Source organism: Glycine max, chromosome 8 (genome assembly GCF_000004515.6).
Source record: "Glycine max cultivar Williams 82 chromosome 8, Glycine_max_v4.0, whole genome shotgun sequence".
Taxonomy (NCBI): Eukaryota; Viridiplantae; Streptophyta; class Magnoliopsida; order Fabales; family Fabaceae; genus Glycine; species Glycine max.
In genome coordinates this window covers 4,754,988-4,772,527 of record NC_038244.2, presented here as the reverse complement: position 1 = coordinate 4,772,527, position 17,540 = coordinate 4,754,988, and the positions used below count along the sequence as shown (strand labels likewise).

Genomic DNA, 17,540 nt, shown 5'->3' with positions numbered 1-17,540 from the left:
AGGATTTAGTTATCGGCATGCTTTAGGGGATAATAATTAGGTTTTTTCAAAAAAGGGACCATCTAAAGCCAGTCATAGACTGTTGGGAGGCATTGGCGTGGTAGATGTGCGGAATTGATTTTACATGGTGAAGTTTAATATAACTAAGGATGCAGAAAAAAGTCATTAGTTGGGGGATCTTAGATGATTTTATATCACTACTTCATAGTTTTTCCACGGATTTCAATCTATGTGTCATCAAATGTTAGGATTGGCAACATCTTAGTTTGGATTCATTTTTTGGGTTTAGGTATAGGATACTATGATGAAAGTGTCCTCTTAGCTTTGGCTTTAGCTGTGGGAAAACCAATGAAGGTCGATGTATGTTGATGCATTGAGGGGAAAGTGTGTTAGATTACGTGTTGAAATCAACGTTGATTAGTTAGTGACATGGTAGGTATTGGGAATTGATTTTACATGGTGAAGTCTAGTATAACTAATGATAGAGAAAAAGTCATTAGTTGGGGGGATCTTAGATGATTTTCTATCATACCTTGAAGTTTGTCTGTGGATTCCAAACTTCTGTGTCATCAAATGTTAGGATTGACAACTTCTTGGTTTGGAAATTTTTTTTTTTTTTTTGAGTTCAGGTATGGGATACTTTGATGAGATTCTCCTCTTAGCATTGGCTTTGGCGGTAGGAAAACTAATGAAGGTTTTACGTTGATGCATCAAGGGAAAAGTCTGCTAAAGTATGAGTTGAAATTGACCTTGATTAGCTAGTGATGGGAAGACCATGGTTTAGAAATCATTGAATTATTTTCTTTTAGTCTGCAAAATACTCGATTTGTTGTTGAATATGAAGGTTGTTGTATTGTATAAGATATATGGCTTCTTTGGTCATATAGTGAGAAACTATTCAAAATAGGATGTTTTATAGTTGTTGACCACAGATGTCCGTATCTCTACGGTATAAGGAGAAGCACACGTGCAAGAAGTTGCTTGACAAGCAAATCTTAATATAAAAATTACAACTACCTTAAATCATGGGGCAACTAAACTATGTGAGGGTTAGCTTGTGATAACTAAAGGAAAATGGTCAAATAAATCAAGACAAAAGAATAGGAGAGGAAATATACGAGGGATGAAATTTAGGAAACCAAATGAGGTTAGTAATGAAACCCAAGCCTTAAAGAGTAATAATGATGGTAATAGGGGCCCCAAATTTAAATTTGGAAAAGTTTTCTACCTTTTTGGAGCCAAAGGATGACATGAAAGTTAAGAAAAAAAAGAAAAAAAAAAACTCAAAATGATCAAATATTAAAAAATATTATAAATTATGACGTCTACAATCCTATTTTAGAGTCTTCGTCTAAGGCAATGCATTCCGACCAAACCTACTAACACCCCAAGTTTGATATATGTGGTCAAGTCTTATGATTTTTCAAACCATGTTGATATTCATGTTTCCCTCATGTTAACAAGTTGTTGTTTGTCTTGCAAATGCCTTCTTACCTACAATAAATATTGAGGTCCTTACTCCGAACAAACTAATATTATTAAAGGATCCAAAGTAGTCCAATCTTACCTTTAGGACTGACAATGAATTGAACTAACTCAAACATAATTTAAGATTCGACTTGATAATTGACTTGTTAAACTTGATTCATAAAATAAATAATTGAATTTGAGTTAAAGTTGAACTCGTTAAATTAACGGCTAAAGTTGGACTACATATGTTTCGAGTTCGATTGATTCATAAACCAACTTGATATATATATATATATATATAATATTGAATTGATATAATTAATTTCATATTAATTTTATTTTTACATAAAATAAATAAATAAATGTGTAAAATAATTTAATTTTAAATCAAGTTGAGCTGAATCAAATTATTTGTGAGTTTTAATCAAGTCAAACTCGAGTTGACACCAAAGATTCCGATCAAACTCAAGTCGAATTTCAAGCTATACCATTTCTTGTCAAGTTGAGTTAAACTGAACTCAACTCGACTCATTTTTAATCTAACCTACCTTCTAATTGGGAATAGAAACATCAAATTATTTTAGTAATTTTTTATCACATTAAAATAAATAATTTTTTCCCATTATTTCATACTATCAATCCTCCTCTTGCTCGTTATAATTTGCCAATCCAGAAACTTTCCTTTTCCCATTTTAAAAAAAAAATCATTTTATATGCCATTTTACCTTTTTTTCTATAAGCCTTCATTCACCTCTTTTTTCCATTTTGCAAAATTACAAACTTTGTCTATACTCAATTCCATGGCATGGCAGTTACCATTTCCATTCCCCCTATAATACACTCTCATTCCATTTTATTTTTCCAAAATTACCCCCCCTCCCCCCCCCCCCAAAAAAAAACCCACTCCCCCCTTCCTTTGATATATCGAAACCACTTTGAGAATTTTTTGGTGTACTATTCTTCGGACCTGACTCTTCTGCTGTCCCTTTTTCAACTGTCCTCGTGTTGCTTCTTAAAAATCACATAGTTTTAAATTGAATCATAAAATTAAATATTAACACAAACTAAGTAGATAGCACTGGAACAACTGAGAAAAGGATAACGGAGAAACCAATTTCACTATTTTCTCTAATATAGGGACTATGATGTACTAAAAGTCTAATACCTACTAGTGTCTAGTTTTACCTATAATGGGTTGTCACATTCCTTGGAAGATTTTGTGTCACAGTAACCGCATTTTAGAAGCCCTGGGCTCGTGGTACTCTAACAATATTCTCGTTCAAGGTACTTAACATGGTAACTGAACACAATGAAGAGAGAGACCAAACAAACCAAGGAGGTGTAAGGGATATTCGAGACAATAAAGGGTCGATTTAGAAATAACTATTGGAAACCTAGGAGGGGAGTGTATTTTTCTTATTAGAAGAAAAGGAGAAAAATAACAACTCCACTGTTTTTCTTATTTTTTCCCCCTCATATTTCTTCATTTTATATAATGCGAGGTTGTAGCAACCAAGTGAACCAAGTACTAAAGCAAATAAGTTGTTCGTTCTTGATTGTGTAATCCCTACTGTGGAACCGCTGGGTGGCAATGCCTTTGGCGTTCTTGACTATGTAATCCACAATTTATTGTTGTTTGTATTTTTTCAACAACGAAAGCCTTCGCAACTCCACCTCAATGTTGCTACCGTAGGGTTGATGCTTGCATTCACCCCACCTGTTGCAGAGAGACTTGCGCAAATTGAGAAAGGGTAGTGTATTATATAGGGTAATTTTGGGGGTAAAATAAAAAAGAGAGTGCCTTGGTAAACAAGGGGTAGTGGAAATAGCAATAGCCCCATTTTATTTATGACAAAATGGCTGCCTATGGACAGTCCAACTTGTGCTCTAAGTTGGCCCAAACCTTTAATGGATCCAAAGTCCTTCCTATTAGGGTAACAAAACTTAGAGTTTAATAGTGATGTATGAATAGTAAATGTTGGTTAAGTTGATAAGGATTGTATTCATATTTTATAAGAATATGAGTTTAAATCTTGATACTGATGTGATGATCTTATTGGTCTGCGATCTCATGGTATATCTATAAGTGCTCGTGAGCCTTAAAACATGTTTTGAATTTGGTAAACTTTCAGGACTCAACTCATTTAAACTCTTAATCAACAAAATAAAATAATTTTTTTATACTATCATTTAATTATAAACTATTATATTCAGTAAATTTGTTAATTTTGTAAAAGAAAAAAAGTCATGTACTGATAAATTTTTTAATGTTTAAAATAATTATTTTAAAATAATTATAATTTGATGAAAGTATAAATTATTTTACATAATATATATGCATTAAACTTATAATAGATATCTTAAAAGTAATATTTATTGTAATTTGATGATGTATAATTTAATGATATTATACAATTTTTTACACCGATAATATATGATCTTTAAACTTTTAATTTATATGAATTTTCAGGCACAAATATTTTATAAAATCAACATTATACATTATAATAGATATAACTTTCCTATAAAAATAGATATATTTTTTGAAATAATTATTATGAAAATTAAAAATTTATTATACATGTTAATATGGAATTAAACGATCATATAAAAACTTTTAATATGGTATATTTACTTATAAATTCTTCTTTTTATTTGATTTACTCATAAATCCAAGCAGGAGAGGATTTTTATTTCTGCATCCTACGATGACAAAGTTTTGTTCCTTTGCGTGGCAACATCGTATGGAGTATGGACAATCATAATCATAATCTATAAAACACAAAAACAATCCCAAATATTAATATGGCACTTTATTTTAATAACTATTTATCTCAAATATATGGTAAGTGATCTAATTCTTATATTTGTGCATATAGATTTATTTTAATTGGCAACAATATTGGGGACAGAAAATACTAAATATATATGTAGTTGATGCCACCTATTTAAAAAGATATAACAAAAATTAAAAGTTAAAATAAAATTGAAAAGATATAATTAGTCGTACTTCTAGACTGATAATACTTTTTATAAAAATTCCAAATAAAGCAAAACCAAAATAAAAAATAATTTGTGCACAAAATCATTCTCTGATTCTCACACAAAACGCTACTCATCCATCTTCTTCACTTTCTTTTCCCCCTTTCGGTTTCGCACCTCAAACCCGACATCAATCTTCATCCCGTTCCTGTTCCCCTTCCTCTCTGTTTCTCCATTCCCACTCGTGGAGTTACTCTCCTTACTTTTCTTTTCTCTCCCGTCGCTTCCACAGCAACCACGACCCTGAATTTTAGGCTTTGGGATTGAGATTCTTTCTTCTTCTTTTTTTGATTTTTTTTAACTTCTGTGAGGGAGAAAGGGGAGAATGTCGAAGAAGAAAGTTAGCGGCAACACCATGACGCTGAAGGACTTCCATGGCGGTTCAATTCCCTCTGATCTCCCTCTACCTTCTGCTCCCGGCGTGTAAGCACCGCCCCTTTATTGTTCTTACCTTTGTTTTCAATCTATTGTTTTAAATTTTTAATCTTTTCGTGTTAGTTTGATTTGTCTTCGATTATTCGCAAATGGGTACCCCTGTTGATGCTGCGGTTGTGAAAAGAAAAAAAAAGGGTGTTTGAGAGAGAAATTAGATCTGTGGATAAGTGGATTGACTGGATTCTAATTGTTCATGATTTTTGTTTTCTTTTGTTGTGATGAGGTTCTTCATGATGGATCTGTTTGTGCAATGTGTTTACCCCTTTTTTTGGGTTTTTGCAGGACTGTGAGGACTTCAGATCGTGCTGGTTTTGATCGGCCGTCGGCGTGGGGGACACCGATGGGCCGGTCGGATCATTGGTCTCGGCCGCACACGTCGCCGGCAACTAGGCATTATGATGACAAAACCCCGTTTTTGTCACACACTGCCCCAATTGGCAGGAATTTTGATGAGGATGAGAGGAAGCCCCTTGATGGTGGTTCGATGCCACGTAGGACAATCAGTGATGAGAGCATCCGTGGTGGTCCGCCTCCTCGTGTTGAGGTAAGGCCACCTGAGTTTGGACTGGGAGGAAGTTCATTGGGCAGGCAAGTGGCTCCAGTGTCTCAAACTCCTGTTGGGGCAGGTAATTCATACTCGGGGAGGCTCACCGATGCGGTGCATGTGGGGATGAATCCTCCGAGTTTAGGAGGTAGTAAGGAGCAGGGAACTGCAGCAGGTGGTGGTGGTTATCCGAACGCGTGGTCAATGCGGAAAGAAGTGGCAAGTGCTGTCGAGCCAGAGCAACCAGCTTGGTCTAGTGCTGGTGCTGCTTCCAAGTTGGCTCACGCCAGTGCCCTTGAGAAGGTGTCTTCTGGTAGATGGCAGTCTAAGGCTGTAAATTATCAGACTGATGCTGAGGTGGTTAGATCTCCTGAAGTGGAGAATAGACCACATGTTAATGTTAATGGCGTTGGTGCCTATAATAGGACGGAGGCAGTGGGTGAAAAGGAGTATTATGATGCAATGCTAGCTAGACACGCTGAAAGGGGCTTAGGCATTGATAATCCGATGCAAGGTGGTAGGAATGAGTTACCAAATTATGAAAGGTCTGGGGTTTCCCGATATTCAGATGTACGGCCAACAAGTGCACCTCATCACTCTGGTGGGGTTCAGCTGGCTCGAAATGATGGAAAAATTGTTGGGTCTGATTTGCAGCACCCTATGCCTTCTGAACTAACTGAGCGACCTAAACTGAAGTTGCTACCAAGGGCAAAGCCAGTGGAAAGTTCAGAACCTGCTGTCATGGATTATGCACAGGTATTCACGAGTTCAGCTTACAAAATTCCTTCCACAAGATTTTTTTCCCTTTTGGCTGGGGGATTGGGTGATCAGCTTTTATTTATTCTTACAGTTATTTTATGAACTCTCTTATTTGCTTCATGGTAGGGTAATCGTCAGGTTAATGATTCTGGCCATGTTGAAACCGTTTATCAAGCACATGGCCATGCTAATTTTGTGAAGCCTGTATCAGCTGGAAATGACAATGGGAAAGACGCAGGACAGCGTCCGAAGCTGAATTTGAAGCCTCGGTCTCAGCCCACTGAAAAGCTGGATGGAAACAGTGAAAGAGACAGGTCAGTTGCGTGAGCCGTCAGGCAGTCAGTTTGGGAATATTTAACTATTGTATATATCTATTTTTTGGTGTTTGTGTTGTCTATGAAACACTGCCAGTTGGTTCAAACTATAGTGAACTATTGCTACGTAAAACTATTTTTACAGTAGCTGCTTGAAGATTATAAGAGTGTTTGCTCATCACATAAAGTTTCAAACCCTAATCCTAATATATTAGTAATACTCCAAATATGCACCATGAAGTGGGAAAGATATTTTGTTTTAACCTAACTACTTATTTGATAGAAATACTGGGTTTTCACGGGTGGTTCACGTGTCAGGTCAAGTCCAAAACTAAATATAATCCACCTTTTACAAATAGTTTAGGGATTTAGGTTGTCTTCATCAGAGTGAAGATACCTGTGTTCTTTGTGAGAAAAGTGATCCTTCTTTTATACAACTCCAATATTTCCTGTTTGGAATGATCAGAAAGGAAGACATGATTCCATCACTTACCACACAGGTATGCATGTGTATGCTCGTAAAATATACAAGGGAGAACATGTTATAATTTCTGAATCAATTTTAAAATTTTAATGAAAATAAAAAAAAGGAGATTATGTGCATTTCATGACCCATGTGTGTATGTGTGTTTGAAATATTAACTTCATTTTTGCTTTTCATTAAATTAGAATTATGGAAAATCTTAAAAGTTTCACTCTGGCTTTGTTACTTTCCAAAGGCCATAATTTGGAGGAACAGTTGTGCTCCCTAAAGTCTAAAAGTGATGGAGAGAAGTAGGGAGGTGAGACAAAGGAAGATAAGTGGTTTTAAGTCTTGAAAGATTATTAGATTGGTCACTTGATCCTGGAATAAATGTCTGCAAGATTTATTTGCTTTCAGGAATAATAGAATGATATTTTTTTTTCCTATTAAAGTGTGGGGGATGAGCCTCATCTAGTTTCCTCTATTTTTTTCTATCTTCCTCTCTGTACCTTATACATTTAATTTTTCATTTTAATAATTTTTTTATTAAACAAATTTGAAGAAGAAACCATGGAATTTTATGCTACCTATATATGGAAACATTATATTATAGGTAGCAATAGTTCTGTGTGTGTATTTACCCATGGAATTATGTGTGTGTCTGTGTTTGTATCCTTGGCTCGTTTTCAAATTTAGCTAGTAGATATTGAAATTTTGGAGCAATTCTGGAAGATTAGGCTTAGTCGCTTAGGGCTTGTTTCGTGCTTGGATTTGGATTGGGCCCTTAAATTCAAATTTGATGTTTATCACACATTTTGGAATTAGTAGTATCGATGCCACAGAATTAAAGAACAATTAAATAGTACCATTATTGATTCTTATGTTTGCTTTTAATACCGGAGTTAATTATTTTTATGTTTGCTTTTATTCATGTCATATAAGGAGTGCTGTATGTTTGCTGTTGTGAATTGTTAAAAGGAGCCTCATAACATAGCAAATGTATGACTTATTTTTGGTTTTCTTCACCCAATGCATGTAGCATGTATATTTTTTAAAAATGTAATCAGGCATTATATGTATTTTGAATACAACTGCATCTCAATCATGACCTAATTTAACAAAATAGTATCTCTTGGGTTGGGATTCTTGAATCATGTTTCCTATGTTTGTGAGCTGCCTACATGAAGGTTTCTTATCTCCGCTTTTGTTTAAAAGAAAAATGCATAATATGAAGTAATGATTGATGTTGAACTTTGTAATATCTTAATTTCATCTTGTGTCTATGCTCAATGCATAATAGGGCTATTTTGTAATATTTTAATTTCATCTTAATGACTGAGGCAAATGTTTCAGGAATGTTTTATTTGGTGGAGCTCGCCCACGTGAACTAGTAAGTGTTTTCCTTTATATATTATCCTGAATGCCAGTTAAAGTTTATGCTTTATTTTTATAGAGTAAATGGCCAATTTAGTCCTTGAATTATATCTCATTATCATTAGTTACTGAAATTAAGGAAAACTCAAATAAGTCCCTGAATTTTTTTAAGATTTCATTCAAGTCCCTGAAATCAACTCATTTTTCTCACTTTGGTCCCTAAACTTATGTGATTGTTATCACTTGGACTAAGACCAAAATAAGAAAAAAAGGGTTAATTTTTCAGGAATTTAAATGATTTTCTAAAAAATTTCAGGGACTTGTATGAGTTTTTCTTAGTTTTAGGACTAAAATGACAATGAGATACATTATTATTATTATTATTATTATTATTATTATTATTATGTGTTTTTGTCATGTTGGGGTTAGGGAGGATATCATGTAATGCCAAATGCAGCAACTGGCATTACTTTCTTTCCTTTTCTCCGTGCTTGGCTTGTTTTCATCTTGATAATGCTGCCAATTTTCCCACAGGTATTGAAGGAGCGAGGGATTGATGATGTTTCAATCAATGTGGTGGAGCATTCAAACAGGTAAGGACTTGTTTTGTCTGTCTGTGTACCATACCGTTTGACTCAATGGTGATCCAAGTCTGATTCAATGCTTGCCAATTGCCAATAAATCGTGTTCTGTAAAGGGTTGAAAACAATATTTTGAGGGTTCAGAAACATCCTGACCATTCAACCCAGACTCGATATGGTGAAAAGACCGAGGATGCTCATCTTGATCAAAAGACAGGCAGAAAACCTGAAAGGAAGGAGCAAAGGGCAGATGGTGATAGGGCTCATGCGCAGAGGAGAAATTGGCGGGGTGATACTCGGAGAAATGGGAAGGAGACCGATAGGCAGCCGCATGCCCCGGAGAGGCAACCTTCACCTGAGACATGGCGTAAGCCTGTGGAGCAGCAGCTAAAATCAGCTCCAGGTGCTGCTAGCACACGGTACAGTAGAGCAGCTTCGGCGGTTGAACTTGCACAAGCATTCTCCAGATCTGTATCAGATCCAAAAGTGAATGATAGGTTTTCAGGTCAAAGGGGTCTGAACACTGGCAACAGCAGCAGGACACAAGTTCCATTTTCACGGCTTGTTGGTCCTACATCAAGGCCTCAGATCAATGGTTATTAAAATATTTGGTGGATAATTGGACTCACTCAAGACCAATTTCTATGAGATAGCATTGGATTCATGCAATGTGGAATTGCAGAGCACTTCATGTAGTGGCTGTGGTTTTAGTTATTTTCTCCTCATTCACAACAATTGAGTGAGAAATTAATGATTTCTCAAGTTACATAGCCTTGGTTGTGACAATACCTTCTTACAATTACCATGCTTTATTTTGTTTTTATTTATTGCCCCATATCATTTGCTGCCAAAACACTAATTTTTTTTTCTTTCTTTGTGGTGGAGCTGAAAAGGCTGTTACCTAATGAAAACATTGTAGCATGATTAACACCATAAAATTGTTCGTTTTAGTTTCATCAACATACAGCTATCTTGGGCAATTTATGGATCATGATCACGGATTTCCAATTTCGAAACAATTTTTAAGTGCTCAGCTTCTTGCCAGGTTATCTGCAAAACAGTAATTTTTGTCAGTAAATCAATAGTTTAATAAATAATAACTATTCTTAATGTTGTGAGTTTCTGCTTGTATTCATAGTTTTGTATTCTTGTGTTACCGATAGATGGATGTGCTACTGAATCATATTACAACAGAAAATGAAATGTTGCTTTCCAAATTTACTCAATGAGTTAAATAACTTCAATGTTTTTGTTTTTTGCTATAATAAATAACTTTAATGAGACTATGTAGTCAAACCATGACTAGACAACGGACTGGCAAAGCTTTTATTTAACATTAATCATTTTTAAAATTTTGTTTTAGTTACAATCACACAATAAATTAATGTGTATAATGAACATCCAGAAAATTATTTTTATATAAGTAATTTTATGATGAATTAAGATTTGAATTCTTGTTGGAAGAGGTGTTCATATTTTATGTTTAATCATACCTCAGGGATGATGATTATGGGAAATAAAAAAAAAATAGATTATATGATTACATATTTTATATTGTTTGATGTTACATTGACTTATTTTGTACGAGTACATTTACTTAACTTATTTAAATCATAAATAAAATTCAAATAGATGAACCAAATTAATTAATATTTCATTTAATATTAATCAACTAATTAAAAAGTTATTTATAAAAAAAAACTTAAATACACAATAAAACATATTTTCATTTTATATCAAGCTTTACAATAAAAACGTGTTTCGCATATCAATCCGTGTCCAACACAACAGACAAGTGTTTTTGTCAAAAGTATTATTTTGGAACAAATAAAAAAAAAGTTGGGATGTGGGAATAACAAAATGGATTACGAGAATAACATGTGCCAACTTTATCCCTAATTTGTCTAGGTTTGATAATTTTGGGCTCATCAAATAATATTTTTAAAATTGTTTTGAATTAAAAAATAAATAAAAAAGCAAAGCAAAAACGACGACGTACTTTGCAATTGACAATTACGACGAGCAACTTGGCGTGCAGGAACCGGAGTCGTGAACTCGTTCTGCGATCGTCATCACCGACCATCATCGCTTTTTCTTCTTTACTTTCTCATCAGAGTCTCTCACTGTGCCAAAACACGATTTTTGTATTGTACCTTTCTTTTGAGTTCTGCGCTTTTCGATCTTAAGAAGACATAAAAAGGAGCAACAACATGTTGGAGAAGATCGGGTTGCCGTCAAAGCCTTCGCTGCGAGGGAACAATTGGGTGGTCGACGCCTCACACTGCCAGGGATGTTCCTCTCAGTTCACCTTCATCAATCGCAAGGTTAATTCCGGTTATCATTTTTGATTTTCGATTTCCACTCTATTCATATATTTTGTTGTAAATACTGAAACTTTTTGCAATTAGAGGGAAAACCCATGATTTATTTTCCCTTTAGAATGCTGGATTTTATGTGGGCATCTTAGAAAATCTTAAAGTCGTTAAAATTTCGCTCATTTATTGTTCGTGGAGGATTATAACTTTGTGGCTGATGTCGTTATGCTAGTTGGTTTTTGGCTTCATTGTTTGGATGTTTGTGTGTAGTCATGAATTTTTTTTGTTTGTTTGTATGATGCAGATAGTTAATTTCCTATTAAGTTTGCACTTTTTTTTAATGAAAAGAGTGATTAAATTTTAGTTCAGTGGGTCGCGGATATGTTTGGGTTAATCGAGTTAGGCTGATTGATTTTTATGATCAGATTAGTTAATTGCATCTAATTGCTGTGTGCAAATTCTCTTTGTTCTGTGAAGCCATGTCTAATTGCAGCTCATTTTCCTCTTTTGCTTCCTACCCATTCATATAAAGTTAGCAAGTATAAATTGTTCATGTCATATGAAAGTGTTTTCTTGCTCCTTCCTTGGTGCATTGCATCTGTAACTTGCCTAAGAGAGGATCACTCACCGTGCTTGAAGCTTACCGAGTTGAATCCTTTTATCAGCATTGTAGTTTGAAGCTTCATGGAGTCCTTGATTGCAATAAATGAATAATATGCTTGTCGATTTCATTTCATCATTTTGTGTGGAACATGAGATGCTGAGTACTGGAAGATGATCTTCCACGTTTGCTTATAAGAATGAATTTTTTTTGGTTACAGTATAAGAATGAATCTGATTGAACTCAAACTGAATTCTTTGTCCAAAATTTTTTTATTTACTTTTTTTGCAATTTTATTTTATTTTTCAGCATCACTGTAGGAGGTGTGGGGGAATCTTTTGCGGCAGTTGTACTCGACAAAGAATGGTTTTACGCGGACAAGGTGATTCACCTGTGCGTATTTGTGAACCTTGTAAGAAGCTAGAAGAGGCAGCACGGTTTGAATTGCGACATGGACGCAGACCTGGGAGAGGTATATCTTTTTCTTTCTTAATGTCTTTCAAACCACGCGTTTTTGTTAGAGTAGCATTCCTTTATTTTACTTTTATTACCACTAGATTGTTCCATACTTTTGAATATTCATTTCAATTTATCTAGGAAGCTTGAAATCAGCACCTAGAGATGAAGATGAAGTTTTGAACCAGATTCTTGGTCAAACCAGTGACAAAGTTCCTAGTGGACAGAGATCTGTTGGCGTTGCATCTTCTTCGAGTAATTCCAATTTTGATGAAGACATACAAAAAATTGTCTCAAATGACAAGCCTAATGTTTTGGGAATTGATTTGGGATCCACCACTCCTGATGAGTTACGTAAGCAAGCTTTGGAGGAGAAAAAGAAGCATAAAATTCTGAAAGGAGAGGGGAAATCTGACGAGGCATTGAGAGCTTTTAAGAGAGGGAAGGAGCTTGAGAGGCAGGCTGATGCTTTGGAAATTCAGTTAAGAAAGTCTCATAAGAAGAGTTTGCCTTCTGGAAACTTGTCTGACGTGCTTAACAAAGGCATTCCTGCAGAGTCTGACAGAAAAACAAAGTCACTTTCTCATGTTGGTAGAGAAAAGAATGATCTTACTTCCGAACTTAGAGATCTGGGATGGTCTGATATGGATCTACATAAGGAAGACAAAAAGTCATCAAACTTGAGTTTGGAGGGTGAACTCTCATCAATAATTGGAGAAGTCTTTACAAAATCTGGTGAACAAAAGGGCAGCAAGATTGATAAGTCCCAAGTTGTTGCTCTGAAAAAAAATGCTCTAATGCTGAAGCGTGAGGGTAAGCTTGCAGAAGCCAAAGAGGAATTAAAAAGAGCTAAAATTTTAGAAAAGCAACTGGAAGAACAGGAACTCCTTGCTGAAGCTGAAGATTCTGAGGATGAGCTATCAGCATTAATTCGTGGCATGGATGATGGTAAAGAATTACCAAATCTGCATGATCGTGGGCATGATTTTGATTTTGAACGCCTTTTGGCCATTTCTGATGACCTTGATGGTAATTTTGAAGTGACCGAAGAGGATATGATGGATCCTGAAATAGCTGGTGCTTTGGAATCATTAGGTTGGACTGAACCTGAAAATACATCTTCCAAGTCTCAAACATTTGACAAAGAACATTTGCTTAGTGAAATTCGATTTCTTAAAAGAGAGGCTCTTAATCAAAAGCGAGCAGGTAATACTGAAGAAGCAATGGCATTCCTGAAAAAGGCAAAGTTATTAGAAAGGAGTCTTAACAGCTCTGAACCTGAAGACTATAATTCCGTGTCACAAAAATCCACTGCTATAAGGAAAAGTGTGAGTTCTGAAGTTGCTGGTAAGGGATCAGATTCCATTCATGAGAGAAATACTAGTGCCACTAATAATGTTTCTTCCACAGTGGCTCCAAAAAGCAGATTGATGATTCAGAGAGAACTTTTGAGTTTGAAAAAGAAGGCTCTCACATTGAGAAGGGAAGGGAAAATGAATGAAGCAGAAGAAGAAACACAGAAGGGTGCAGCTCTTGAACAACAGCTGATGGAGATGGATAAGGCTTCAAATCTTAAAACATCACGAACGAATACCACTGATAATGTCCCTCATCATAACCAAGCTGATTTCCATAGAAATCTGTCACTTGAGGAAGGAAGTGAAGATGACGTAACAGATCGAGATATGTCTGATCCAACATATCTTTCACTCCTTAGGGAGTTGGGTTGGAATGATGACAATAATGATAATTCTCCAAGCAAGTCTTTGAAGAAAGATGATAATCATTTTGCTCCAGTCAATGACGCTTCTCTAAGTAAGCATTCCACTAATATCCGGGTTCAAGCTCCAAGAAGTAAAACTGAAATTCAGAGGGAACTTTTGGGTTTAAAGAGAAAGGCCCTTGCTTTCAGGCGAGAAGGGAAAGCTGAGGATGCAGAGGAAGTTCTTAAAATGGCAAAAGCATTAGAAGCCCAGATGGAAGAGATGGAAGCTGCAAAGAATAAACCTCAGGTTGAGGCTACTGTGACGAAAGATGGACTTTTCAATCCTCCAGTTGATGAAGAAAGGTACATGGCTGTTTCAGAAGAGGATTTGCATGACCCTACATTGAATTCAATGCTTACTAATTTAGGGTGGAAGGATGATGAATTTGAATCTGTGGCCATAAAAGAAGATCCAGTTAAGGAAGCTACTGCTACACACACTGTGGATCTATCTGCACATGATTCTTCTTCAGGCATTCCTGCTACAGCTTCAAGAAGTAAGGGAGAGATTCAAAGAGAACTTTTAACATTGAAAAGGAAGGCACTTGCTTTTAGGCGCAAGGGAGAGATAGAAGAGGCTGAGGAAATTTTAAGGCAAGCCAAAACTTTGGAAGACCAAATGGAAGCTTTTGGGAACTGGAACAAGGACTTGTCACTTAATGTTTCTAAGGATCAACAATCTGTTCTGTCTGAATCATCTGACTACCAGGAAAGACATGGAAGTTTGGGGGTTGCTACTGAAGTTGATAATGCTTCAGCCTCATCTGTGATTTGGTCAAGTAAGAATAGTTCTGAATCAACATTTGGTTTAGAAAGAATCAACAATGAGACAAATATTCCCATCTTAAGGATGTCTGATAATTTAATTCATGCAACCTCTCACTTTGCAGATGGTAAGCATTCATTATCTGCCGAAGGGAGTACTTCAAGTGAAAATCTTTCAAAGAAGATGAAAGCAGAAAAAAACATTGGTCGTAGCTCCTCAGCTGGCCACTCAACGGATATGGTAGATTTACTTACTGGTGATGGTAGTAACATGTCTGAAATATTGACTAAAAAACATACAGAATATAAACTTGGTTCAGCCAATTCATCTCATGCTGATCCTGCTATTCATTTGAACTCTTCAGTGAATTTTAACCAAGATCGGGGATTTAAAAACAGTGATACAACTCAAAAAAGAGAAGTGACTGATGCAATTGAAAAGCCAAACATAAACGAGTCAAATGCTGTTCAGGATAATGTTTTTCAGCATCACCTTCCCTTGCGTCAGGAAATTTTGGCTCATAAAAGGAAGGCAGTTACTTTGAAAAGAGAAGGGAAACTAACAGAAGCTAAGGAGGAACTTCGGCAGGCCAAGCTGTTGGAGAAGGGCTTGGAGGATGGAAATATGCTGCCAGACACTGCCTCTTCCTCTGCCTCTGCCACTGTGAACTATGCTTCCCATGCATCAAATGTTGTACAAAAGAAACAAGAATCGTCAAATGTTAGTGCAAAGCCATTGAGTAGTCGTGATCGATTTAAATTGCAACAGGAGTCTCTAGGGCACAAACGTCAAGCCCTAAAGCTACGGAGGGAAGGCCAAATAGAGGAAGCTGAAGCTTTGTTTGAACTAGCAAAGGCAATTGAAACCCAGCTGGAGGAGTTGACAGCTCAAGATTCCAATAAGTCAGAGGGTGTAGATGATGTGGCTGTTGAGGATTTTCTTGATCCTCAACTCTTGTCTGCTCTGAAAGCTGTTGGACTTGATGATGTAAGTGTTGTGTCAAAACCCCACCCAGAAAGACAAGAGACTGTGAAATCCAATGCTAAAGTTGAGAACTCTAACCAAGAGAGAATTCAGCTAGAAGAAAGAATCAAAGAAGAAAAAGTCAAGGCACTTAATTTGAAACGTTCTGGGAAACAAGCCGAAGCCTTAGATGCTCTTCGACGTGCCAAATTGTATGAAAAGAAGCTAAATTCATTAACATCTGGTTGATGATGAAGTAAAGACTGCAACTTCAAGGTGGGCAAAAAGTCCTCTCGTGTTCAAATTGTTAGTTACTTTTAGGATAGTTTAGTTTGTGAGTTTTCATTGAAGGAGGACTAGAAGGTGCCCAGGAGGTTGCTCCTTCCATTTCATGCATGTTTGCTTTATTTTGTTCATAAATATTGGAGAATTTATACGTGATAATTCTCAAGTTACAATTTTCAAATGTGGTTCTAAACATGAATCAATGTTGTATAATGTGTTTATATAAAGTGTTAAACATGGCCATTCCCATGAGATATTGCCAGAACACTACCTTTTTTCACCAAAGAGCTGGTCTTTGCTGTGGATCTAACTTGTAGGGCCGATCATTTTATGCCGTATTCCATTTGAAAATGACTTCATCACTTTTACACTCATAAGAAACTATGATATGAGCATGTCCAATACAAATTGTAGTGACTTTTGGATATAGCTTTGGTAATCCATAAAGAAGATAAGGTTTAAAGGTTTATTACCTGATTCACTACCCCGCCTAAGAGCTTGATTCAGGATTATGTTTACATCCATGCTGGGAAAGAGGATTTTTGTTCCATACCCAATTCTAATTCTATTTGAAAATATTTTGTTTTCATTTATTCTTCTATAAATAAGTGTCGAAGTATCATATTATTTTTATTGTCACATTCTTCTACAAATCAAACTAATATTATCTCTGCAGAGTTGTGTTGGGATTATTAAGGAAGAGAAAGAATGAGCTAGGGGGAAGAATTAGCTGCAGCAGATATAGAGCAATACCTGATGCATAGTTAATGGTCGTGGGGTTGGTGCGGTTTGGCCGTTTGGGTGTGGGGAACTTGAGGGGGTGAGAACAATTTACTGAGTGGGCAAAAGAGGCATTTTGCATGATTTGGTAGTGTCAATAACAAAGCTGATAGTTCATGTTTGTCAAACTCGGCCCAATCCAAATTTGGACATGATGTTTTGAATGCATCAAGACTTCAAGTGAGTACTTGCACAATAACAATAATAAAAGATTCTGTATGACTTTGATAAAAAAAAGGAGAAATACTTACTTTTATTTTGAATGTGTATTTCATTTATAAATATGTTTCTGAAAGATGAAAATAGAAAATTTAGTTCCTGAAGGTCTAAAGAGTGGGACAAATATATCTGATCGTTAACTTACGTCTGTCATCGTTAATAAAATAGTTTACGTGGCATAGAGGGACGAATTTGTCACTGAAATAATTGTCAATGTGGTCATCTCTAAATGTTAACACATGAACATATTTGTCATATAATATTTTCTTGACTTTTCGTCTTCCTACTCCGCTGACAAATGCATCCTAAAAGATGAAAATATAAAATTTAGTCCCTGAAAATGTAAAAAGTGTTATATCCGGACATTAACTTTTGTCACCGTTAATAAAATGGTAAAGATTTGAAGAA

General features: G+C 35.7%; 2 protein-coding genes across 4 annotated transcripts; both read left to right on the top strand.

Annotated features, from left to right (window-relative positions):
- Window positions 1-4,543: 4,543 nt before the first annotated feature.
- LOC100804599 (uncharacterized) lies at window positions 4,544-9,915 on the top strand. Its single transcript, XM_003530949.5, has 6 exons — window positions 4,544-4,935; window positions 5,230-6,247; window positions 6,377-6,564; window positions 8,381-8,417; window positions 8,936-8,994; window positions 9,099-9,915. The coding sequence occupies exons 1-6, from the start codon at window positions 4,838-4,840 to the stop codon at window positions 9,583-9,585; spliced, it is 1,887 nt and encodes a 628-aa protein (XP_003530997.2). The 5' UTR covers window positions 4,544-4,837; the 3' UTR covers window positions 9,586-9,915.
- Window positions 9,916-10,905: 990 nt separating this feature from the next.
- Window positions 10,906-16,418, top strand: LOC100815489 (uncharacterized). 3 transcript variants are annotated; one of them, XM_026129531.2, is made up of 5 exons: window positions 10,906-11,306; window positions 12,208-12,370; window positions 12,496-14,898; window positions 15,010-15,125; window positions 15,250-16,418. In XM_026129531.2, exons 1-5 carry the CDS (start codon window positions 11,193-11,195, stop codon window positions 15,250-15,252), a joined length of 2,799 nt encoding a protein of 932 aa, XP_025985316.1. In that variant the 5' UTR covers window positions 10,906-11,192; the 3' UTR covers window positions 15,253-16,418. The 3 variants fall into 3 exon arrangements, with proteins under 3 accessions (XP_025985316.1, XP_006584936.1, XP_006584935.1); XM_006584873.4 differs by having other exon boundaries at window positions 10,946-11,306; window positions 15,010-16,418; XM_006584872.4 differs by having other exon boundaries at window positions 10,947-11,306; window positions 12,496-16,418.
- Window positions 16,419-17,540: the final 1,122 nt, after the last annotated feature.